The sequence below is a fragment of the Macaca nemestrina genome, chromosome 13 (assembly GCF_043159975.1).
Source record: "Macaca nemestrina isolate mMacNem1 chromosome 13, mMacNem.hap1, whole genome shotgun sequence".
Classification (NCBI taxonomy): domain Eukaryota; kingdom Metazoa; phylum Chordata; class Mammalia; order Primates; family Cercopithecidae; genus Macaca; species Macaca nemestrina.
In genome coordinates, this window is record NC_092137.1 from 118,648,114 (window position 1) to 118,674,686 (window position 26,573).

The 26,573-nt window shown below is 41.5% G+C and overlaps 1 protein-coding gene across 7 annotated transcripts in view; it reads left to right on the forward strand.

Moving 5' to 3' along the window:
* Positions 1 to 26,573, forward strand: part of LOC105490094 (ALF transcription elongation factor 3) — a 620,895-nt gene that overhangs the window by 46,373 nt on the left and 547,949 nt on the right. The window contains exon 1 of one of the 7 annotated variants that reach the window (XM_071077267.1): positions 1 to 784. The exons of 5 other annotated variants lie outside the window; for them this stretch is intronic. Coding sequence is in view for 1 of the 2 variants with exons in the window: in XM_071077268.1 (XP_070933369.1) it covers positions 25,953 to 26,005 (53 nt within the window). In the remaining variant the exon portion in view is untranslated. Of the gene's footprint in view, positions 26,006 to 26,573 lie in introns of all 7 variants that reach the window. One more of the 7 variants, XM_071077268.1, reaches the window with a different exon arrangement.

The following is a 26,573-nucleotide window of genomic DNA, read 5'->3' on the forward strand; positions in this document are numbered from 1 at the left end:
GTCAGCTATTTGCAGAATTATTGTTCTACCCCGTGGCCATAGTTGCAAATTGCAACTTTCCTGGTGTCTTAGGAGAAACACAACTCAAGACTCTACATGGAACCAATAGTAGGTTTCACATACCTCAGTTGGGGACCTTGCATCCCCGCTCGGCTCACCATCTTCTCTCTGCACCTTTACTGGATTACCTGAGTCCATTAGGTGGTCAAACTTAGTACAGTTTCCGTGTGTAATTTCCAGTTCTATTTCATTAGAAAAATGTTTGCATATAGGATGGATGATGCAGGGAAATACGGCACAATTGACTTTGCGTATTCTGTGATACTGACAGGAAGTTTATTGACTATCTTTCTAAGGAGGGTGTGTGCATGCACATAAGCATATGAGTGTACATACACACATTTTCATTCTCTGAAGTGGGCATTGAAGACTGCTACTGACGAGAGAAACCCAGATTGGATTTAAACAATGGGGGGTATTTCAGATTTGGAAAAGAAAGGTTAATTTTCACTAATAGTAGGGCAAATTTAAATCTTGCCTTCTTGAGACGCGTAAACTAGTGGACGTAGTTCTTGCAATCGTGTTTAGCATCATTTGGAGCCATAGTTTGTATTTATACTCCTGGTAGCCATGATACTGCCTTAATGCATCATAGTCCATTATGTGATCTGACTAATTGTGTTTAACCGTTTCTTGTAATATGCAACATTACTTTCCACTGTTCTAACTCTTCCTTCAGATTGCGGGGGAGGAGAGAGGAAAACAGTTGCCCCCAAGCCTGAAGGTAGGTCAGGCCTGTGATAAGCAAGTATTTGATTATTGTTTCAGTACTAGTGTCATCAAATTAATACATTTTCTTTTACATTTAAGAAAATACAGTTTACTGATTATCAATAAATAGTACAAATAACAGGTGATTTAGACATCCCCCCCAAAAGAAAAAAAAAAGACTGTCAGACTCAGAGGTTTACTCTGTTGGGTCCTAAGAAGCAACATTCAGGAGTTCCTTAAGAACAGTAAAAGCTACTGATGATGATCAGGTAGGTTCTGACCTTTAGATGCATTGTTTGAGCTTTTGCCCTGGGACCCTGCCTTGGCCGAGAGGATAGGTTGCCCACATGGCCCACTTGCTTCTTGTCCCACCAATCATATTCCACGGCAGGGAGGTTTCTGGTGTCCTTTCTCAGAACTGCTGCGGTAGAAAGTGCAGTTGGAGGTTGAGGACCTTATCTCAGGCTGTGAAGTAGGTATCTTCACTGGCCATAGACTCTGCAGTTTACTAAAATAGAAGCTCAGAGCATCCTGGGAAGAAGCAGGTAGACTTTCCTTGCAAGGCCTTCTCGGTGTCCTAAGGATTCAAATGTTTAGATCCTTCCACTTTCTGAAACATCCTGCCAGGCCCCTCTTTTGTTAAGGAGTGCAGGGGTCCCCAGTCCCCGGACCGTGGATCAGTATTGGTCCCGGGCCTGTTAGAAACTGGGCTACACAGCAGGAGGTGAGTGGAGGAGGGTGAGCAAGAGAAGCTTCATCGGTATTTACAGCTGCTCCCCATTGCTCACATTACTGCCTGAGCTCCGCCTCCTGTCAGATTAGCACTGGCATTAGATTCTCATAGAAGCATGAACCCTGTTGTGAACCGAGCATGCGTGGGATCTAGGTTTCTCCTTATGAGAATCCAATGCCTGATTATCTGTCACTGTCTCCCGTCACCCCCAGATGGGACTCTCTAGTTGCAGGAAAACAAACTCAGGGCTCCCACTGATTCTACATTATGGTGAGTTGTAGAATTGTTTTATTATAGATTACAAAGTACTAATAGAAATAAAGTCTCCAATACATGTAATGCACTTGAACCAGCCTGAAACCATCCCCCTACCCCTTGTCCATGGAAGAATAGTCTTCTACAAGACTGGTCCCTGGTGCCAAAGAGGTTGAGGACCACTGCTGTTGTGGGAGTGGAAATGAGGATTCGCCTGAAAGGAGGATACAGCTCTAGCAACCCTCTGAGCAAAATGTATGAGCTGTCTGTCATCTCGAGGAAATAGCAACATCAGAAATGGGAAGACCGCACTACTCCAACTCACATCTCTGTCTATGTGTAGTAGTCTCTCTGTTTTGATGGCTAATCCGATGGTCTCACGTTTTTACCATGGTGTGCCAGCTGTGGCCCTAGCTGTATGGCTGTCTAGGATGAAACCCTTAACCTCTCTGGACTCAGGTTACAGTGATGCCGATAAAGTCCATTCTGCATGAGCACCAGTGATCATCAGATGTGGCGGGATATTGTAGAGCCCGCGACAGAGTCTGACTTGGAGCCTGCTGAGTTTTTCACAGAAGCATGTCTCCGTGTGGGAGAGGGCAGCTCAGCGGGTACCACCAGGACTCTGTTATTTGTGTTGCTTTCACCGAAGGTAGTTCCTTCCCCAGAACGTGGCATAGCTGCTTTTGAGAACCAGTCCTCGTAAGTTACTTCCTTTAATTTTTTTCAATAAGTAGAGTTTAATCTTTTAGTATGGACAGGACACCTGAAGAAATTCTTTGGAGTCTGAAACAAAGTAGGGTATATTGGTTTCTAATGTTTAGGTAAATAAGTAGTTCCATAAATTGATTTCTTTTCCTTACTTTTATTCCTCAGCAGGACAAAAGTCATATTTTAGACCGGGCATGGTGGTATAGGCTGATCACACCTGTAATCCTAGCATTTTGGGAGGCCGAGGCATGAGGATGGCTTGAGCCTAGGAGTTTGAGACCAGCCTGGGCAACATAGGGAGACCCCATCTCTACAGAAATATTAGCTGGCCATCGTGGTGCACGTCTGTGGTTCCAGCTACTTGGGAGGCTGATGTGGGAGGATTGCTTGAGCCTGGAAGGTCAAGGCTGCAGTGAGCCATGATTGCGCCACTGCACTCCAGTCTCAGTGGCAGAGAGAGGCCTTGTCTCAGAAAGAAAAAAAGTAATGTTTTAGAGCCCTAAAATAGATAATAATGTAACACAATCTGTCTTCAGCATAGAGGACTTAAAGCTGCTCTTTGTAACTTTCTTCCTCTGGATTTCCAGGTTTCTGGGTTGAGATGAGCATCCTTTTATTGAGCCAGACACAGAAGTGAAGAGACCACATTTCTAGCCCTCGATATGTTTATACTTTAGCCTGGTAATAAGAACAGATTATTTCATTAGTCTAAGTAGACTTTTTACCTGCTCAAAATCCTGTGGAGTATATACAGGGGTACCCGACCCAGCAGGGTATTTTAGGGATGATTTCCTAGAGAAAGTGACATCTCATTGCAGTCTTAAAGGAAGAATAAGAGTTAGCCAGGCTGGGAGCAGGGTGGGGTATCGTACGGCAGGTACGATAATGTAAGGAAAGGCAAAGAGGTGAAAATTAGCAAGTTGTGAACAATGACAGTGACCAGTGCAGGTCAGTTTCAGGTCCCCGGCATTCAGGTAAGGAATGGCAGGATGGGAGGCTGGGCAGCAGAGCTGGGAGCAGCTCTCGGAGGGCCTTGCATGGCTTTCTAAGGAGCTCGAACATTTTCCTGTAGCTGATGGCCTGCATGAGGGCTATAAGCAGGGGAGCAAAATGGTCACATTTGCATTTTATTATTATTTCTAGAAGGGACTGTATGTGGATGAGTCTGGTGGCTGTGAGAGGCCATGTCTGAAGGTCAGGAGGTCAGTGAGGAGTGAGGCCTGACTAGCCGGGGCCAGTGAGGATGGAGAGGAGGAGAGGGAGTAGAGAGCTGTTGAGGGCATGACACAGGCAGTATTCACTCATTTTCTGGGTAGGAGGGGATGAGGGTGCTTTGAGACTATCTAGCTTATGTGATGAGGTTAGGGAAAGTAGGAGGAAGAGCGTGCTGAGTGGGGAAAGAGGACCCCTTTGGATTTAAATGTATTGCATTTAAATGCCCATGACCATGAAGATAAAATTGCCTGTGGGAAGTTTACTAAAGACCCTGACATTTAGGGAAAAGGTCAGGATGGAAATAAGTGGGCGTTATCAGCATACAGGTGCTGGTGAAAGCCTTGAGATTGGACAAGCTTGTCTAGGGCAGAGGAGGAGAGAATGAGAAGTAGGCTGCGGGCACCACGGTGCAGTGGGAGGGAAAGCAGCCGGTGAAGAGGGTTGAAAAGGAAAGGTCAGTGAGGGTGAAGCCGTGAGCCAGTGGGGTCTGTGGCCAGCTGCTTTATGGAGTTGGCAGTGGGGGTGAAAGAATGGATGGGAGGTGGGAGGGCGGCTATGCGTGTTCAGACTGTTGAGGGGAAAGATGGGCAAACTGATGGAGGAAGGCCTCAGAGGAGATGTGGGCAGGCCAGGCCCAGAATCAGAGGAAGAACGCGAGGGTGGCATCTGTGTAGATACTTTGGGATAAACCTTGTGGGTAGGGGCGATATTTAATAAAATACCTATGAGAAATGGAAGTTTCACAGAATGGAACTGCAAAGAAGAGGGTAATAGGAAACAGATTATAAAGGGAAGCTAGTAGGTTCTTCTTATTTTTGCATATACGACTTAAAAGTCCGCATATGCCCCTTTGGCATACATCTGTGTCGTACTATCTGTAATTTAAAGTAATTTTGATTGAGAAGTAATTTGGTGAGTGTTCATAGCCAGGGAAAATTAGTGAGCTTGTCTAATTGTGGGCTGTTTTAAATGGATTTTAAAAAACTATTTGCAAGTAGAAAAGGCAGAAAGGAGTCCCAGGATGTTGTCCTAAGATTTGAGGGCAGATTTTCCTTGGAGAGGCACCTAGGCCAGCTGGCCTCGGGGTGTTGTGTTTCTTACGCCTAAGAAGTGTCCTGAGCCCTTCGCAGGTATGTATTATCTCATTTAGTCTTCATTGCCTGTAGGGTGGATTCTACTATTCCCCATTTTATAGAGAAGGAAACAGAGGCACAAAGTAACTTGCCCAAGGTCCCATAGTTAGTAAAGTAGAGCTGGGGATTTAATGCAGGTAGCCTGCCTCCAGAGCCCCTACCCGTCACCACCATCCTATAATATGTATCTCTTAATGACAGAATCAGAGGACATGAGTACCGAGGTCCCATGCAACCTTAAAATATATGTGATATAGGCTGGGCGTGGTGGCTCACGCCTGCAATCCCAGCACTTTGGGAGACTGAGGTGGGCAGATCACCTGCGGTCAGACGTTCCAGACCAGCCTGGCCAATGTGGTGAAACCCTGTCTCTACTAAAAATACAAAATTAGCTGGGCATGGTGGTGGACACCTGTAATCCCAGCTCCTTGGGATGCTGAGGCAGGAGAATCAGTTGAACCTGGGAGGCGGAGGTTGCAGTGAGCCTAGATCGTGCCATTGTACTCCAGCCTGGGTGTCACAGGGAGACTCCGTCTCAAAAACAAACAAATATATATATATACACACACACACATATTTATTTATATATACACATATACACACATGTAAATGGTCTCCAGCAGGTATAGTGAGGTATGTATGGAAAAACATCTTAAGATTTATTTTAAACTTTCGAACTCAGAATGAATAACATAGTACATTGTGTTCAAGCTATTATAGAATTTGGACTAGTGGAATTCTAATTAAACAGGCTTCACTGTGCATAGATTGTCTGTAGTTCACTGTCATTTTAGGTCCTGCTCTTTCTGTTAGTATTTAAAATGTATAAATATACACTGCCTGTATATTTTCTCTTAATTAGTTGTATACTCCATAAAACCTCTAATTTGACAAATTTTATGGATGAAGAAAATGGTAACAACTGTTTGCCACATCTGGTCAAATCTGCCATAACACCTAAATGTGACTTTATTAATAACAGTAATGATAGTACAGCAATACAATTTGTAAAACTACCTCGTGAAAGTCATCTGAAATTGTCTGTAAGGTGATTTTTTTTCATGTAGATAATTTTGCTGTTTCTGCTTAGGTTCTGTACAAAGTCAGACCATCTCTTTTAGCTGTATGACTCTAGTTCTAGAAAGAAGCATTGCTTCAGTGACCTGGAAAGAGTAAATAGCCTTAATTTATATCACGAGATAGTTGGGTAAAGTAAAAATTATTAGGTTCTTAGCTTAAGGGATTGGGACATATTGAAACAGATGACAAAAACAACTTTAAATGTCTTCTTTAAAAATCTTAGAGAATAAGACATTACATTTTAAGTTAGGTTAAAAAAAAATCCACTTGGCTGGCAAAATTCCAGAAAGGCATGGATTAATGTTGGGAAGGGCAAAGGGTTCAGAGCCATCCAGTAATGGGTTCAGATTCTGACATGCCATTTACTAGCTGTGCCATCTTTGGTAACTCAGCATCTCTGAGCTTCAGATTCCTTATATATAAATGAGATAATACTGCCACTGGTTTGTTATAGGGATTAAATTAGATAATGTTCTTTTATGCTGTCAAAGATCTCTGCCTTACGGTATGTGGTTTTCTTTTTACTGGAATTTATTATCTCGTGAATTTTTATGGCAAAAAAAGGGGGACTGATGAAGAAAGTTAATGAAATGTTTCCATCCAAAGGGCTAAAGTTTTTGTGTGATAGGTTTAAAATATTAGGGAAATTGTCTTTGAAAGTACGTGTTTGCCTTCACCATGTAGAGAGTACGTTATACTTGTATGTCCTGATTCTTTAATTAATAATTCGACTTTGCTTGCCGCTTAAAAATTAGAATCAAATTCTGAATGGAGAGTAAAGCCCACATATATATTGGAAGGGAACCAGGCGATAAACTATCTGATTTACAGAAAACAAAATGTTTCAGGAATGCTTTCTTTAACCTAAGCTTTACTTGTAACTTTTTTTGAAAAGTTTTTGATTTTCAAAAAGCCAGGTTTTGATTTTTGAAAAAATTTAAATGGCAAAAATATGTGAACCTACAAATAAATAGGGAGTGATAATCGACTGTTGAGGCCAGTGAATGAACATGTATTTGATGTGGCCCTGAGATAGAGGCTGTGAAAGGAGTTTCCTGGAACTTATCAGGAGCCCCCGAGCATAGGTTCACACTTTATACCTCGTGACTTTTAGAGTGGGCAGGGTCTGTATTCAGGTCCACAGAAAAATAAATGTAATGCTTTTTTGAAATGTAGAACAATGTTTTTTTCTATTTGTGTTTGGTTTATATTACCTAAGAAGCATGTTCTGTATTATTAGGATAGATACCACTTTTGTGTTTATTCTAATGAAAATGAAGAAGGAAACAGTCCCCACCAAATTGTGAAGTACTTAATGGTATTTAAAATCTCTGGGAGACTGGGCCAAAGTAAAAATATAAACAAAATAAATGGAAATGTAACCATTACTTTCCAGTTTATATGAGTATCACGATGCAATATTTGGAACTGACTGCAACGGCTGTAAAGTACTTTGAGGAAACCCATTAGAAGAGAATTAAAACTTGAACAGATTAGCTGCTCTCTAATGGCCCTAGGAGAAGATCTTTTGTAGCTTCAAAATCTTTTCTGATTCTCATCACTCAGCCTTCTTGGCTGTGTAAACAAAGGGAGCTTTCCTTTTGTTTTCCAGACATTTGGAAAACAAAATTTTCCAGAGCTGTGCATCTACCAGGAAATGTTTATTTTAACCTGATATCATAGATAGTTTTAAAAGCTAAAGTAAATTCTGGATTTTAGATTTCTATATCCCAGTTTGAGAGTAATAAAACTAAAAGACGAAGCTTTTTAGGTGCCAGTGATTATTTAGTGATGGTAACATGGATCACTGATATTTTTACTTTCTTTTTTGTATATTGATTTTGCATCCTGTGACCTTGCGGAGTGTATTCGTGAGTTCTAATAGTTGTGTGTGTATTTCTTAGGATTTTATATATACACATGATCATGTCATCTGTGAATAGAGATAGTTTTGCTTTTTCCTTTCAAATCTGGTTGCTTTTAATTTTTTTTTTCTTGCCTGATTGGCCTGGCTAGAACCTCCAGGAGAATGTTGAATAGTAGTGGAGTGAGAAGACATCTTTGGTTTGTTTCTCATCTTGAAAGGAAAGCTTTGTCATTCACTACTGAGTATGATATTATCTGTTGGTTTTTCATAGATGCCCTTTGTCAGGTTAAGGAAGTTTCCTTCTGTTCCTAGTTTGTTGAGTGTTTTTAAGCACAAAAGTGTGTGATTTTTGTCAAAGGCTTTTCTACATCTATTGGGATAGTCATATGGGTTTTAATCTGTTAACATACTTTAATACATTGACTGATTTTTATATGTTGAACCAACCTTGCATTCCTGGACTATGTCACTTGGTTATGGTATATAATCCTTTTATATATCACTGGATTTGTTTTGCTAGTATTTTGTTGAATAACTTCCTTTTTCAGAAACATAGTTGTCTGTTTTCTTCTTTGATAATGGAAGTTCATGAACACTTGAGATAAAAATAAAGGAATATGACTTTCTCAGGACTTGACCATGGAAACATGAAAGCATTGTTTCTGCGTATACTCTGAATGATAGTCCTGTAAGTAAGAATAATCAAATCTCAAAAGAGATTTGAGTACTTGAGTACTGAAGTTCAGAAACTTTTATACAATGATTTTCTAAAGAATTTTAATTTGACACTTGCTTAAGAAATTCTCACATAATGTAATTTCTTATATGACATATTTAGATTTCAAGTCCTGACCTTGTGCAAGTCACTCAGTTTTTTTTAGCTTAGTCTTCTAATGAGTAAACAGGATTATGAGGAAGAAATAAAATATGGTGTGAATATGCTCATAAGATGTTACATGATGGGAAGATGTAATTATATAAGTATGTAAGTATAATTATTTAGCACAGGGGTCACAAATTCAAATACCTTCAGGGCCAAGTAGACCAAATAAATGTCTGAAACAGTATCACAGTTGGATGTGATAGGGCTTGTGGTCCATTTGAAGCTCTACTACCTTGCTTCAATACATTCAGATGAAAAACAAAACAAGCAAAATACAATAAACAACACACATCCACACCTGTACTTTCTTGGCCAGTCATCATACATCTGCTTCTGTAGAGTCCCTCATTCAAGGGGTCACTGACCAGGTGTAAGGCCCTGGGGTTGAGCTTCAGCTCCACTGTGGGGAAGGTTTCATTTTCTCATTTGTAAAATGCAGATAATGTGTGTCTTGCCTAACTCAAAGGGTGGTTATGAGAGGTTTAAATGGCATAACAGATAGAAATGATTCAAACTATTAAGTCCTTTATAAATGTGTGGAATGTTGTTTCTGTGTTTGTGTAAATCTTAAATTTCTATAATCTCAACAAAGGTGATTTTCTTGTTGAGAAGGTTTGGTAGCCAGGCATTGGACAACTCCAGAAGACCAGCTAGAAACATCTTTTTTCAGTAGTAGAATAACCTTGGTAATAGATTTAAGCCCATTTAATATACTTCCTGGAATTGAATTGTTACCTGGATCACCCCACTGTCATTCCAGTAAAAAGATCCATGATATGTTCTTCTCGCCATTAGGTTCTCTTAGATATGGGAATTCTTTTTTTCTTTTCTCTCTCTCTCTTTTTTTTTTTTTTTTTTTTTTTTTTTTTTTTTTTTTTTTTGAGACAGAGTCTCACTCTGTCACCAGGCTGGAGTTTAGTGGTGTGATCTTGACTCACTGCAACCTCTGCCTCCCACGTTCAAGTGATTCTCCTGCCTCAGCCTCCCGAGTAGCTGTGATTACAGGCATGTGCCACCACACCCAGTTAATTTTTGTTTTTTCAGTGGAGACTGTGTTTCACCTTGTTGGCCAGGATGGCCTCAATCTCCTGACCTCATGATCTGCCTACCTTGGCCTCCCAAAGTGCTGGGATTACAGGTGTGAACCACCGCACCCTTCCAGATACGGGAATTTTTATGACAGTATGGCAGTATGCATCATAATTCTTACAAACCAGATACATTATCTCTGAGGGGTTTCTGTGGTTTCCTTAACATATAAACAGAAAGTCAGAACTTGTTGTCTCTTGTTATACTAGCATTTGAAAGAGTTTGATTTCTACAGTTTTCTGACCACAGTAAATCCAGTGTTGACATCTTGATGCCTTTGTAGGAGGTTCCTTTGGAGCAAGATGTAACTCAGCATCTGCACAAGACCTGCCAAGTAGCCCTGCCACAGCAGTGCCTGGCTCAGCTTTCTAGTTACCCTCAGTCAGCGGGCACAGTCATAGAAACCCACGAGTCACAAGTGTATTGTGCTCCTACTATGCATAACACACCACGCTGGCTTGGGGACAGTGAAAAAGTAATGTGGCCTCTGCTCTGAAGAAGCATGGAGTCTGTGTGGCGAGAAACCAGTTTCCATGAAATAGCTATAGAGTCTGGACTCTTGGACTGTTAGATCTGTCTGGAAGGAACCTTAGAGATCATCTTTCCAGTCCACCTCCCTCAATGTACAGCAGAGAAACTGATGCCTGTAACTAAATACTTATTTCTGTGGTGTAGTCCAGAGCTTTTCAAATTTAGCTGCTTCCCAGAATCAACTGGGGATCCAGAGTGCCTGGGGTAGGGACCCAGGTATTTATTTTAGTTCATAAGTCCTACAGTTTGCTTATTGGATTTGGGAATGGTAACAGGCTGAGAGTGGTTTTGGAATCTGGGATTTTGGGAGCTCAGTGAAAGACCAAGAAAGAGCCTCAGGGAGGAGATGATGTTGCATAAAGGGCAGGTAAGATCGAGGGAGACTGGAGCCTTTGGGGACAGGGGTGCCTTCGGTGAGCATATGGAATTGGGAACTGGTGTGGCCGAGGTGATGAGGAAGATGTTTTACATCACGTGACTCTCTTGGACAGCAAGGGGCTGTAGGAGATTTTGTACATTTGCTTTCAAAAAGATCTTTGAGTATATTTCTGCTCAAGACATCTTGATAGTCAATTTGACTTTTTTTTTTTTTTAGTTTTAAGAAAGTATATAATTGCATCACAATTAATTCTTCAATCCCAAATTGATTGTATTCAACAAAGTGTGATTTTTTTTCTTTAGTTTATCATCAGATCATGGTTAACCTGTTCACTGCCTTCCCAAAATAGTTCTGAGACAGACACTGATAATTTTGTATACTCAGTTTCTGAATTTCTTGTTAATAAAGTAATTTTTTTGCAATATGCTAATATATTTGGATAAAGAGGTGTACTATGAACAACCAATGAAAACACTTAACATCTATAAACTATTTTTGAAAATAATTTTATTCTCTCAAAGTGAATTCTCTTTATGGAACTTTTGATACTATAAAGATACATGAAATTGAACAATTCTATATAAATCCTTCCTAATAAATTTTATTTATCCGATGTATATAAAAGACATCAAACAATTCCCCTTTTATGAAAAAACTATTTTATAGCTACATTCATTTTCTTTTTCTAAGAAATTTAACTTTATGATTTAACTTACTTTTAAACTCGATGCGTAATACGTGCACATTTTTATGGGGTACATATAATATTTTGTTACATGCATACGACGTGTAATGATCAAGTCTGGTTGTGTTCATTTCACTGTTGAACTGTCAAACACAAGCAGTGCTTTTTGGTACTGTTACGTTTTTCCCTGTTGTCTAGGTTGGTTGAAGGCAGGAACCGTAAGGATTAAGAGCACAGACTCTGAACCAGATAGTCTGAGTTCTGATCCCCTGCTCTGCCCCTTGCTAGCTGTGGACAGCTCTATTTTGTCCATTGTGCACAGTGGAAAAGAAGGAATAATACTTACATCAAACGATTGATGTGAGGATTAAATGAGTTAATATGTGTCAAGTGTTTAGGACAGTGCCCGACACATAGTTAAGTGCACAATGGGTTTAGCTATGATTACTTTTTAAGTTGTTATTAATGGTACCTGGCATACGACCTGACACGTAGTGTGTGGTCACCGAGTGTTTACTGATTAAATGAGGGACTGTACCAATTACTGTAAAGTTTTGTTAAATAGAGTGCTTTTTTTTTTTCTAAGCTATTTCCATCTTGTTTATGCCCAAAGGCATCAACAATTTGTAGTAGAATAGTTTAATCAATGAGAGAGGATATTTGGTCAAAAAGATTGGTGTGGTCACGTGGAATAGCTAATGGCACTGTGGGCAAGGGAGCGTTTTTGATTAAGTCGTAGAACTTTGTGGCTTTCAGCGGGAATGTCGAGCTTGAGCCAGAACCCAGACCATCTGATTCCAGGCTGAGACAAGAGCAGCACTTTGTTCAGTGGCTGGTCCCTGTGGCTGGCTCACTCTGTACTCCCTTCTCTCCCTCTCTGCCTCTCCTTCCCCCACCCTCTCCATTCTTCCTCCTTTAGCCTTGTAAAGCCAAGGATCCTTAACCTGGAAGTCAGGGAATCCCTCTCATCGTCTCTGCATTTCTGTTCCTTTCTTTCTTTTTTGTCTTTCCTGAGAAGAGAGCCTACAGCTTTCATGAGACTCCCAAAGGCAGCCGTGACCCCGCTTCCGTGAGGGTGGAAGCAGCTCAGGCAGCAGCCGTTTTCCATTATAAGCAGACGCTGAGGTGGAGCTCAGAGAACTGTAAGAACTCTATTCCTTTGTGAGTGTTTCCAGCAGCAGAGGAAGCGGTGGGCATGAAGAGGGCAGCTTGGCAAAGCCGTCGTGCCAGGCAGAAGTGCGGTGATTGTGAAGACACTGCGGAGTCCCTTCTTGACTGCCTGGATCAGCAGGGGCTTGCAGTGACCCGGCCAGGTCATCAGCACAATGCAGGCCGTGTTTGGAAGGTACTCCGGGAAAACCTCAGCGCCTGTAGGGCACTCTCTTGTCTGTCATTTCCTTGTGGCACTGTGGAGTCAGGTGGCTTAGATTTGCCTTCACTGCAAACCAGCTGATTGACATAGACTTTCTCATATCAAGGCACAACTGCTAAATGAAAAATACCATTGTTCTTTGCTTAAAATAAAATTAAGGGGGCAATGTCATATATAAAGAGTTAGGAATTCAGATGCATTGTTTTAAGAGCCGTTTTATTTTATTTTATCTTTTTTTGAGATGGAGTTTTGCTCTTTTTCCCAGGCTGGAGTGCAATGGCATGATCTGGCGCAATGTTGGTTTACCATAGCCTCCGCCTCCTGGGTTTAAGCGATTCTCCTGCCTCAGCCTCCTGAGTAGCTGGGATTACAGGGATACACCACCATGCCCAGCTAATTTTGTATTTTTAGTAGAGACAGGGTTTCTCCACGTTGGTCAGGCTGGTTTCGAACTCCCGACCACAGGTGATCTGCCCGCCTTGGCCTCCCAGAGTGCTAGGATTACAGGCATGAGCCATCATGCCCAGCCAAGAGCCATTTTATAAGAATGCATATCACACTATGTCCCAAGGGCTTTTCAAGTATTAATTGGAGTTTTGAGTTATCTAGGTCACTACTCCATGACAAAATCATGACTAAATAGCTTCACATGTCCCTTTTATAGCTGTAGTGTAAGTCCTTGATTTTTTCCCCTCCATTATGCAATATTCAAATTTATCATACAACAGCTTTAACATAACTGATGGCAGTGCACTTTTTGTTGCTGAGGCAGGATGAAGGACTTTTTAATATAGTCTGGCTAGACACCAAGAGTGCAGAAGTGATCCGTTTTTCCCCTGGCAGCTAGGTGGAAGACAGTCCGTGTTGAGGCATTTAGTTAAGCATGGCCAGACAGGAGGGCTTTATCAGGATAACATTCTTTTGCCAAGTATGTGTGATAAAGCCAGAGTTAGACTTTGGGAATTTGGACCTTGTCTATATTTAGCATCCAGAAACCACTGTGGGGTTGTCATTGGTTAGGTGTTTCCAGTCCCAATTCTTGCTGCAGTAAGATAGTTTGTTCTGAAGTTTGTCCATTCGTTCGTGTGTTCTTATTTTAACAATATCTCACTTTTTCCTGACGTTGTTTACTTACAGGACATTTTTAGATATATCTGAATTATTTTTGATGAGAGAATCTCATAATGAGAAATAAAAATTAAGAAAAACTGGAAATGCTTATGTAATTTGACAAATCCTCTTAAAAAGCTTTTCAAGAAACCAGATATTAAAAAAATCCCTAAATCAAGGGAAGAACTATCAATATGAATTTTTCTTTAAAGGAATTTAAAAAACACACAAGAGCTTTCTATGAGATTACATCTCAGTTTTATCCCTAAGAGACATAATTCCTCTACAGAGGCTGCCTATTGAGAACTATTGATCAACCAGAGGCCAAGTGTGAGCTTACTTCTGACCATGCCACTCACTGGAATCTAATTTTTTATTTTCATATCTATAAAGTGAGGATGGGAACACTATCCTGTCTACCTCATGGGGTTGTGTGAGAATTAAATGAATTCTCACAGCTAACCTATGACAGTACCTTACACTCAACCCTCAATAAATCAGAAGAATTTTACCCCGATGATTCTGTGTGTCAGAAGGTGTGAAGGGTGAACCAGAGTTAATTTTAGAGGCCCTGTGATCCTAATCCACATTCTCCCTATTCTTTTGTCTGTGAATATAGAACATGGGTGGGTCAGAGGCCAAATGGTTCCTAAGCCAGATGATGGGGGGGTGCAGGTCAGGGGATGTTCAGGAAGGCCAGATGCAGGGTGGAGGCTCAACAGAAGGTCTTCTGTTGGAGGAAGTGCCTGGGTGAGCAGGTAGTCACTGACGTGGTGGCCATTTTCTGACTTGCCCAGCTCTGCTTGGCTTGGCTGCCCAGAGGCATCCTCTTCTGTCTCCAGATCTGAGTGAAGGGGAGAGAGGTACTTCCAGAAAGAATCGGCTTGTAGTTTGGAAACTCCTTCCTGGTTAGAGAAAATGGACCTCTGTATCAAGACATTTTCTCTTTTTAAAAAATATTTGTATACATTTATGGAGTACAAGTGTAATTTTGTAACTTTGAGTAGATTGTACAGTGGTGAAGTCAGGGATTGTAGGATTTCCATCACCTGAATGACAGACATCGTACCCAGTAAGTAATTTCTAACCCTTGTCGTCCTACTTCCTGAGGACAGTGACCTGATTCCACTCGTGGACTGTGGGCTTGACTTACCTCGTGGAAGGCCCCTGCCACCAGCAGGAAACTTAGGAGCATCAGATCTTGGTGTTGCTGTGGCTTTCTGCCTGTGGTTCAGGCTGCATTGCTGGTTTCCGAACCTTGCTTTTCCTCGACCTCTGTGTGTATCCCAGATCTCTGCTATGAACTGACTTTGTAGCCTCTTCCTTGATCCTGATTGCCAGCTACTGGGTACAACTTAGTCTGTCCTAGCCCAATAAAGACCCCGCCTCTGGTTCCAACCTTGTCTTGGCTGTCATCCTAGGTTTCCAGCTTCTTGAGAGCCATTTCTTTTAGAGAACTACAGAGTTCACTATCCAGGTCCTTTGGCAGCATCCTGGCCGGGGGTGGGGACAACATACGGATTATTTCCCTTAAGGAAAACATTGAGGCACACTGGTTAGTGCTTGGTTCATGCTTATGTTTTCTCTTTTTCCGGAGTCTTGCCTTAATTTTTTTTTTGGTTTGCTAATATACAGACTGTCCTTTCCTCCCTCCCTCCCTTTAGAAGAGATGGTAGGTTTTACTTTTGCCTCTTCAGGTTTCAAGAAAATGAAAATGATTTGTAAGAGAGGTGACAAATCTGCATAGAGTGTTTTTTTGTTGTTTTTTTTTTAGCTTCAGCTAAGGCCCCAGATAAAAATGTAAAGAAAAAGAAAATCTTTAAGATGAACTATATTAATGTTTTCATTAAAAGTAATATTCTTTGACCGAGCTAAACAAAATTAAATAACCGTCTAACTACTAATAATAGCATATTTACCTGTATTCTCCCTAGTCCTCACAATAACCTAACGCAGCAGACGTAGTGCCTCTATGGAACATACAAGGAAACCAAGGCGTAGTTAGGTTTCAGCCCAAATTTGGCATCAGGTCGAACAAGCAGGTGTTCACTCTGGCTCTGGCTGTTCTAAAGGATAGTACCGTTCTCTTAAAAAATGTTTGTGAATTCTGGTTCTTATTCTTGGTTGGTTTGCAGTGTCTAAGCTAGGCCACTGGAGTGCTGCTGTGTGATGAACTCTGCTGAAGTGATAGTGACAAGAGTCACAGTGAAATGCGTAGTGAGTTAAGAGCAAGGAAAATAAGTTCAGGAAGTTCTGTCTTCATGGCCAGGCACTTGAGGAACATCAGACGTCAAGGAGGCTGACTTACTCTTCTTTTTGTGTGGTGAGTCTGATAGCACCCCGTTGACCCAGAACGCAGACATAGCACCTGCGGCATCAGACCTTTCTTGGACCCTGAGAAAAATAAGCTTCAGACCAAGGAGCAAACACTGGTTCAGGAACCTGGGCCATTAGGACAGATTTCAATTATGTCTGCAAGTGGTTATGAGCTGGGGAAGCGTGAGTTCTGTTGGAGGGCCAGAAGAAAGTACGGTTCATTATATTGCTTCATATTTCTAGATTCCTAGAAAATGTATTCTAGATTCATTTCTGGGAGCTAAGGAGGGACTGTGTATTCCTCTTGAAATCAGCCCATATCGATTGTGCACCTGTGGTTAAATAAGGTGCAGCAGGCAAGAGAGAGAAGTATGTTTAGACAGTGTCTGTCCTCAAGGAGTTTGTAACCTAGCTGAGAATCTTGAAATGTGTTTTCTCATTTGCTAGTTTATAGTTGGCTTTAATTAATTAAAGGATACTACTGTGTAAGTAAAACTTAATTACATTTGACACGATACAGTTCGCCCTCCATATCTGCGGGTTCCACATTTGTGGATTCAACCAAACTTGGATTGAAAATATTCATCAAAAGAACCCCAACAAAAATATAACATTAAAAAAATAGAAATAAAGAAACTATAGTATAACAGCTATTTACATAGCTTTTACATTGTATTAAGTATTATAAGTAATCTATAGAGATGCTTTCAGGTATATGGGAAGCATGTGCTTAGATTATATTGAAATACTATGCCATTTTATATCAGGGACTTGAGCATCCTAGGATTTTGATATCCTTAGGGATTCTAGAACCAATCCCTTGAGGATAGCAAGGGACGGCTGTATAATTCCTCATTTGACTTTTTAATTCTTTCATTTAGGGATGTTTACAAGTCCATTTAACTCAGTTCGTTCCACAGCTGAATGAGCCTGTTCTCTGTGCCATAATTTACAACACTGATTATATTAAAAACAAGACCTGATGCTCTTGGCCGGGAGCAGAGAGCCCTCTGAGACATTGTATGTGCTTGGGTCAAATCCAAGTCCTACGTAGATACTCCTGCATAGAGAATTCTCTGAAAGGATTGAAATAATGATCACAAAGGTCACTTCCGACTCTAAATCTATGGTTCAAAAAAAATCTAAATCTCTTGGTTCAAAAACATAAAAAATAAAAACAAGGCCTGTAAAAACTGTGAGTGTAGGGTAGTAAAACCTCTCCTTAGTATTTTGGATGAAATTCGTAGACCTTGACAAACCTGTATATTCACTTACAGTATCTTCCGCATTTCAGCAGAAGCTGAATTCACCAGGTTTCAAAATTTCAATCTTGAAATGATGTAGTACCTGGGCTGAGCCTGTGAACGGGTGTTGTGATATGAACTGAAGTTCTTTGAGCCAGTCTAGCTTGGCATGAATTTGCTGGCCAGTCTGTGCTACTTCCTCGTTGGAATATGCAAAATATGCATAGTTTACTAATTGAAATATTCATTTTAAAGGAAAATTTGCCAAGGGAACTGGCTTAGGGAAGGAAGAATGCCTCCGAAGGAGTGAGTTGTCAACAATACTAGCAAGAGATGAGAAATTTAGAGAACTGGATTAGAAAGCCAGCAAAATTCACCCATTAACTGGTGTCCAAGGGCATTCCTTGAACCCTTCTTTGTCCTTTTTCTTTTTTTTTCTTTCCCTCTTGGATAAAATTAGAGGCTTGGCTTAAATGGCCTCTAATTTATCCAGTCTTAAAAACTCTATGATGCTGGGTGGTTTCCAGATAAATAAGCCATCACTTGGTTAGTTTCTGTTAATGGAACAGATACTTGTTAGTGGAAATAGTAGAGAAAGAGAATTTGGGTATTAGCTAGATTCCCCCCTCCACTTCTCCAAACTCCTGGGTTGGATTAGATCAGGAGGGAGAAAGTGACAGATACTATAGTTTCCCATTGCTGCTATAACAAATTACCACAAATTTAGCAGCTTAAAACAGCACACATTTATTATCTTAGAGTGCTGAAAGTCAGAAGTCCACGATGGGTTTCACTGGGCTAACATCAAGGCGTTGGCAGGCTTGTGCTCCTTCTGGAGGATCTAGGGGAGAATCTGTTTCCTTGCTTTTTCCAGCTTCTAGAGGAGCTCCACACTCTGACTCATGGCCCCATCCTCCATCTTTGAAGCCAACAGCCTCCTCACTCTGGCCCTCGCTTGTCTAACCTTCCTGCTCCCTCTTTTCCTTAGAAGGACCTTAGCGACTGCATTGGGCCTGATCTTATTATTTTAAAAATTATTTTTAATAGTTTTATTTTTGTTTGAGACAGAGTCTCACTGTTGCCCAGGCTGGAGTGCAGTGGCATGATCTCGGCTCACTGCAAACTCTGCCTGCTGGATTCTAGCAATTCTCTTACCACAGCCCCCTGAGTAGCTGGGATTATAGGTGCCCGCCACCACGCCCGGCTATGTTTTGTATTTTTAGTAGAGACAGGGTTTCACCATGTTCGCCAGGCTGGTTTCCCAACTCCTGGCCTCAAGTGATCCACCTGCCTTGGCCTCCCAAAGTGCTAGGATTACAGGTGTGAGCCACTGCGCCTGGCCAGGCCTGATCTTTAACTTCTATCTGCACAGTCCCTTAAGTCATAGAAGGGAACACATTCAGAGGTTCTAGGCATTAGGAGGTGGGCATCTTTGGGGGAGCCTTTCTTCTACTTTACTTACTGCACATACATGACGTTGATAGCATTGAAGAGCTGGGACACCACACTTCCCTCTCTGGAAATAAATATTTCCAGCACATTAAATCATTTTTATCATTAATGAGAGACTTTCAGCTTTACTGTTCTGGTCCCTTGTACCACAGCAGGGAATTTATTAAAAGGAAAAAGGAGAGAAAATGGGAAAAGAACTACATGTTTGGGAGGCAGTTTTATCAACTCAAATGGAGTCAACCTCAGTGTCCTCAGAAGCAGAGTGTGCTGTTTATTTGGACTCAGTGGTACAGAGGAAAAGGCAAAGGGGTTCCTGGGGCTGGAGCCATAGGTGTTTTGAGACCCGTCTCTTAGGCAACTTGGTGAGATATTAGGTTTTACATTTTGAGAGTTCACCTGCAGTGGCCACGTTGCCTTCCATGTTGAGGTTTACTTTTAGGTATCGAGGCATTTTTAAAGCCCTGGGAAGTTATGAGATCCTCTGTGGGGAAGAAATTCCTGCACACAGTCTGAGTGTGATACTGACTGTCTTTATAGTTCTCTGCAGCCGAAGCCCTACTCTTAATTATCGCAAGGGTGACATTTTAATTGTCACTGCATTAGATAAGATATCTCGGTTTGTAGTTAGACATAATTGAGGATACGGCAGAATTCGGGAGAAGCAATCAGTGGCACTTGAGTCACATCTTTTTCCACCGTGAGCACCAGCTGCTCTGCATCCGTACCCTGATTTGACGTCGACATTCGTGTCATCAGAGGAAACTCACTTGGTTCCTGAGACATTTACACGTCTGCAGCCCATTTTTATATTCTAATTTGCTTTGCCTGCTAACCTGTCCACAAACCAGATTTAACACTACCTGGAGTGGCAGAGAGACACTGGCCAGGGTCTTTAAGGAGAATCTGAGCTGCCTTTGGGTGTGGCTGTGTCTGAGTGGCCAGGTCACACCAAGCTCCATCCTACAGGCCCAAAGCATTTGAACAGCACCGTGCCTCCAGAGGCACAAAACATCTTATCGAGGGTGGGAACTCCGGAGAAACAAGCAGTGCAAACAACTGAAATATAATATTCTGTGTTTGCCATCACTTGAGACATCATCAGATAAATGCATTCTGGGAATTTGGCCAGAACCTATCAGAAAAAGTAAAAGCTGGAAACATAAAATACAGAATTTGAGATTTCCCCTAATTATAGTGAAATTTCCGTAATTATTTCCCTAATAAACGGTTTTTTTGGCCACCATTGTTGCCATGTCTAGAAATGGGATTATTCTGATCTGACAGTTTCTAGGAAGTATAGGTACTTCTTCTCCAAGCTCTTGTCTGGTGGTGCTCCGTGGAAGGGCATTCTTTACTGAGGAATCTTTTTTTTTTTTTTTGGGATGGAGTCTTGCTCTATTGCCCAGGCTGGAGTACAGTGGCATGATCTCCGTTCACTGCAAGCTCCGCCCCCCGGGTTCATGCCATTCTCCTGCCTCAGGCTCCTGAGTAGCTGGGACTACAGGCGCCCGCCACCACACCCAGCTAATTTTTTGTATTTTTAGTAGAGACAGGGTTTCACCGTGTTAGCCAGGATGGTCTCGATCTCCTGACCTCGTGATCCACCCACCTTGGCCTCCCAAAGTGCTGGGATTACAGGCGTGAGCCACCATGCCCGGCTACTGAGGAATCTTAATAGGATGTTCTGAGAAAGAGAAGTGCACAGCCTGGACAATAATTTGTTGTACTTTCTGCATATTGTTTTTGTTTAATTCTCAGGGCTCTAATATAAAGAGATGCCCCCTCACTAGAGGGAGCAAAACGATTGCCCCAAACATGAGCTGTGGTTCTCGAGGACGTGTTTGCTGAGTGAAGACACTGATCATGGTATTTCTGAAGAGAGTTTTAGAAGAGGTGGATTGGGGAGTCAAGCATGTTTGCCCTGGTTTATGTGAGGGCCTTGAATTTTAACGTAGTTCATGGTCTGCTTCTGTTTGCCCATGGTCCCCCTCAATGGGTCTTCTGTAAACTTATCCCATCACCCACCTATAAACGTGAGACATTAGCTCAGGTCCCTCAGCTTGTGAAAGCTATAGATAGTCTCTGGAGCAGAGAGCTCCTATCTTTTTTTCTAGAGTGGTTGTATTTATACTCATTGTCATCTAAGTGCATGCTCTATTTGCTAGAAGGAATTAAGATCCTGTAATAGTCCTTTTAACATTTAAATTAGGATACTTTTACCTCTGCAGGCTTCCTGCCTCCTCTCCACCAGCGCTCAAAGGTAGACTTTAACTGTCCTCCAAGTGCCAGTGACTGTTTCCAACATCCCTTAATTCTCCAGAGTCAGAGTTTGTGTTATTGGCGTAAATAAGATCAATAAGCCCTAGGCTGGGGCTTTGTCCATTATCTCTAACTGGGTGTTGAGTCTTAGGAAGGACCTGCACATCCTCACCTTGGATGCAATTGAAAGCACTTTGCCTATTGTGTACCCTCTAATTTAGAATTCAGAGACAAATTGGGCTTTAACTTTTCACCAAGTGAAATGAGATAAAAGCCCTTGTTAAACCAAAGAATACTGTAAACAAAGTGCTAGGGTATTTTGACCTTTTTAAAGAAACTAATCTGTTAGCAAACCATTTTTCAAGTCACCTTATTGCTTCATGCTGTATGGATCAACTGTAAAATCATAGTGTTCAGCACAGTATAAATATACGTAAGTGCAGGCATATTATCATGGTTATTAACATAGCTGCTCTCCTAGAGACTGCTCTTGGTAGGTGAGAGGTCAGGATTGGACATGCAGGCAGGGAAATAGAGGGCCAGCTCCCTTTGGGAGAACACAGAGAGTGGCAAGAACAAGAGGGTACTGAGGAGTACTTTGAACAGGTGGAGGAGGAACAGAGCAGGAGGAGGGCCAGAAGGCAGAGAAGTCCAGGAGCTCAGGAAGTGGGAAATTACAAGGGGTGAGGGGTCAGCAGAGTAAAACGCAGCAAAGTCATTGAGCTCCGTGAGATTGGGAGACAGTGGAGCGGGTAGCCTTGCCTGAGACACCTGACGGATGCACACAGGGAAACCAAGGTTCACAGCGATTCAGCGTCGGATCCGTGGCTGAGTTACAACGAGGGCCCAGAGGTGGTGGTCGTTCTGCAGTTCTCTATTCACTCTCCTTCTGACTTGTGAGAGGTTAGTTCCTCTCATATGACTGTGTTTATAGTACCCTATTATACAGATCATGTGTTCTTGTTTTTCGTAATTTAACAATGTCTCATTTCATTAGTCTCTTATTCAGGTCCCTAAAGTCGTGGATAAAGTAAAATGTTGCATTTTGCACATTAGGTTCCTTACTTACAATTTTAAACTTAGGGGCAACACAAAGTTTTCTCTGGCAAAGAATAAACAGGGTTCCTATGAAGAGGTCATCTGAAAAGCCCTGACAGCAACCTTTGAATTATAGACAGCGACAATTATTCTTCTAATTTTTAACTTCTGACTATGATATATGGACTTGCCTTTATTTGAGAAAGAGGTTAGTGTCTTAGTCATTTGGTGCTCTGTGTTTCATTGTATTCGACCAAGTAACGCATTTTGTTGAATTTCAGGGTTGATAGAGAAAATGCATGGCATGTGTGTTAATTTGATGAAGCTGCCCTATGAAGTCCCACGGCCTGGACAGCCTCAACAGCAGGCGTGTGTCACCTCGCAGTCCTGGGGGCTGGACGGCTGAAAGGAAAGTGTTGGCAGGGCTGGTTCCCTCTGAGGGCAGTGAGGGAGAATCCCTTCGTGCCTCTCCAGCTTCTGGTGGATGCTGGCAATCTTTGGTGTTCCTTGGCTTGTAGATGTATCAGCCGACCCTGCCTTCACGTTCGCTGGGCGTTCTGCCTGTGTGCATGCCTGTGTCCACGTGTCCCCTTTTCATGAGGACACCAGTCACACTGTGTTAGGTGCCCACCCTACTCCAGAGTGACCTCATCTTAACTAGGCCTGCAACAACCTCATTTTCAAATAGTCACATTCTGAAGCATCGGAGATTAGGATGTCAACATCTGAATTCTGTGGGGTCTGCAGGGACACAGTTCAACCCATAACAGCATGTTAGACTACAGCGTGGGAAGATCCTCTGAGGCCGAAGTTAGGGAACCTGTCGTCAACATTCACACTCACAGTGTTGGCCTTTATCTTGTTCTCCATCGAAAAGAGACGTCGCAGTGAAGTCCAACAATAACTTCTTCATATTTTAATCAACGAGTGAACTAGCCAAGTCATTTAATATGGGAACAGAAATAGGAAACGAAAGAACTCAGTTAAGGTAAAAGGAATGGCGGGAAAGAGGGAAATGAAAGTGAAAAGGCAAAGATAAAATACAAATGAGAAGAAACAGCAATGAGGTTATTTTGGAAACAGGTTGACCCAGCAGATCAATGTTTGTGATAAGGTGGATTCCTGGCATTCATGGCATTAATCCTGCACTTAATATACAAGATGAACAAGGGTTGGTGTGACTTCAGAGATGTGTCCGTTTGTTGTGAGCACCTCCCTTCTTGGTCTGAAATGGGCACTTTCTCTGGGGTTGCAGGCTTTACCAATAGGATGGGCAGTTGATGGTATGGCCCAGCCAGCAAGCCTGCCCCAGCCCAGCTCAGGATCAGCTCTCCATGGGTCCAGCTCCCGGTGTGCGCCCTGGCCCCTTAAAGGCCAAGGGTTCATTTAAAGCAGTGATCCCCAACCTTTTTGGCACAGGCACCGGTTTCATGGAAGACAGTTGTTCCATGGACGAGGAGGTGAGGGTGGGGATGGTTTCAGGATGAAACTGTTCCTCCTCATATCCTCAGGCATTAGTTAGATTTTCGTAAAGAGCGCTCGACCCAGATTCCTCGCATGCGCAGTTCACAATAGGGTTTACTCTCCTATGAGAATCTAATGCCGCCGTTGATCTGACAGGAGGTGGAGCTCAGGCTCACTCATCCTCCGCTCACCTCCTGCTGTGCGGCCCAGTTCCTAACAGGCCATGGACTGTTATGGCCTGGGGGTTGGGGACTCCTGATTTAGAGGACAGTCTGAGCATGGGCTGGACATGGGGAGGGGAAACGTCTTGTTCTGCGGTTAAAGTGCAGATGATTTTACCAGCCATCGCATCTCCTAGAGTAGAAATCTCCAGTTTTCGGAGACTCTTTCATTGTTTATATTTAGTAGCAGATGTCAGAAGGCATAAAAATACATGATAAATGCTGTTTAGTTGAGCAAGCTGGGTTTACAGGCTGTCCTACCTGCGGATAACCACATATGCTGTACAGTATGTGCCTTGAATAGAGATCCCTTGAGACCCTGAATTGGGTGTCTTTGTTGGAAAAAGACAGTTGATTCACAGAGGAGAAACAAGCCACAAGTCGAGGTTTTGTAAAGAAAGTAGCAGCCCCTTTATGTCATCATTTGGTATTTACGGTTTTGCTCAAATAATGTTTAGGGGTACACCTAGCTCCCGCTAATCCCCATGCCAACAATTTAAAGGTGCTAACCTTTAAAAAAGACGCTAATTCTGAGCCAGCTCATTTGTGCAGCTTCAGGCAGGAGCCAGAGCGTGGTGGTTTCTTTCTACAGACCAGGGGCCTCACAAAACCACACTTCCTCTCTCCCGACGTGTTTCAGGGGTAAAGTGGATGCTTGCTTTGCGTGTTTTTCAAACCTAGGTCTGTGTTTGTCAAGAACGGCATCATGGAGTCGTCTCACTCACAGATGGCCTGGTGTATATTTCACAGTTCCTGTTTTATACGCTATTCGCATAAAAAGCTCAGAATTTGGAGACTTGAACCCCTCCTGTCTCTTTTATACTTTCACGTAAAAGATACCTCAGATTTTTTCTAGTATCAGAAATTTTTGTTTTAATTTTTTTTTCTCTATTGTATATGATGACATTTCCAGAATTAAAAGCTTTTGCATACATTCTGTTTCTTCTTAGAAACAGGTCATATACTGTTAGACCCTGGTTGACATGAAGAAATTTAGCATTAAATTGCAGTGTGTTTCAAGTCAAATGTTTTAACGCTACAACTTCTGAAATGTAGAGTAATTTTAAACAAATATTTGAGTGTCTACACTGTGCTGGATAAGAAAATTAACTACAGTATTATTCTATTACGTCCTTTTATATATTATAAAATGTTCGTTCCTATCAGCAATTTTAATACTGAAAACCAGAAACAATATATCCCATTATAAGAAAAATCTCATTTATTAAAATTAAAAATTAGCATGCAAGTTCACTAGAGATGGCAATTTGCAACACAAAAAAAGACTTTCATGAAAAAAATGTCTTCAGGGATTAGATCTTTTAGGTGTTAAAGATAATTACTTCATTCAACAAATCTTGGTTGAGCGTCTACCATGAGCTGACACTTGTAATTATGTGACAGAAATGAGCATAGAGAAATGGAAGGGAAGAGAGAATCTTCAGGAGCCGTGGCCAGTTAGGATCCGTTGGCAATGAAGCTAATGCCGTCTTAAAATTATCATGTACTGTTAAGAAAACTAAGTGTTTTAATGGAAAAAAAAATATTATCATGTATGAAATGGTGTGAAAATATAACTGATGATTAGAATTCAACTTACAACTTTCTAAGAACATGTCTGTAGAATAAACTATGAACATCGCATCACAATTCAGGAGAATCACAGTGTGAAAATAAATGAGAGGCTGTGATTGTATCTCAGTCGTGAACAGGAAAGTTGACCTGGAGCATAAACATGGCTGCTCCGGAAAGTGTTGTATCTTCTGAGAATGCTCAGATTTCTACTTCTAACAATTACAGCAGCGATGGTTTCACAGCTGTTAGTCAGACGGTTTTAATCTGCAAAAGGTTAAATGTTTGACAGTTACTTGCTCTCACATGCAGATTAGCTGCTCGGAGTTTAACCTTTAGATGTGCTTACGCAACCACGTTCTACAGTTTTTTGGTATAAAACCACCCAGACAGAAACAGTCTAATAACTTGCAACTGGGAATACAGAAATCCAGGAGACACTTTTTTCACTTGATAGAAATTACTCCCATTACCTTCCCTCTTCCTTTCTGTCTGAAAGTATCTTACCACTCACCCTAATGTGTAGAAGCAACTTCACAATGAGAGAACTGAAGCCGTTTGTGGAGATATAAATGTCAGGACAGGATGATTCTTCCACTTCAATGCCTTGCAGGATTTTAAACGAGTGAGTGTCGCTGCGTGATAAAAGAAGAGACATGGGATCTTTGGTCTTTACCTGAGAATGGGGAGATAAGTATGAATTTTAAACTTCGTCGAGTGAGGAGTTTACATCCGGAGCTTCTGATTATTATAAAAGAACAAAAAATCACAGGCTTTCTATTACTGCCTTCAACTTTTTAAATGCATGTTGATGATACATTATTTTTAAGGCATTATTCACATAGATAAGGCATTTGATTCAACTGATTCAAATTATATCGTATCAGATTTCTTTCTGATTTTGTGTTGCTTGAAGAACAAGACAGGATTAAAAAACAGACAAGAAAATAGGAGATGGCTAAACATTAACTCTGTATAAGCCATACTGTCCTCATTTTTAATCAGTGAATGCTCTTAAGCTTGTTCATATATTGCAGAAAACATTTTTTAAAGGAACTATGATTGTTTTCTAGGTAGAGGCATCATAATAAGTGTTTTATGTGTTACCTTATTTAAATATCTCCATGACTCATTTAGGCAAAAACTCTCATGTTTCCTATTTTATAAATGAATTCATAGGCTAAAAATGTTTA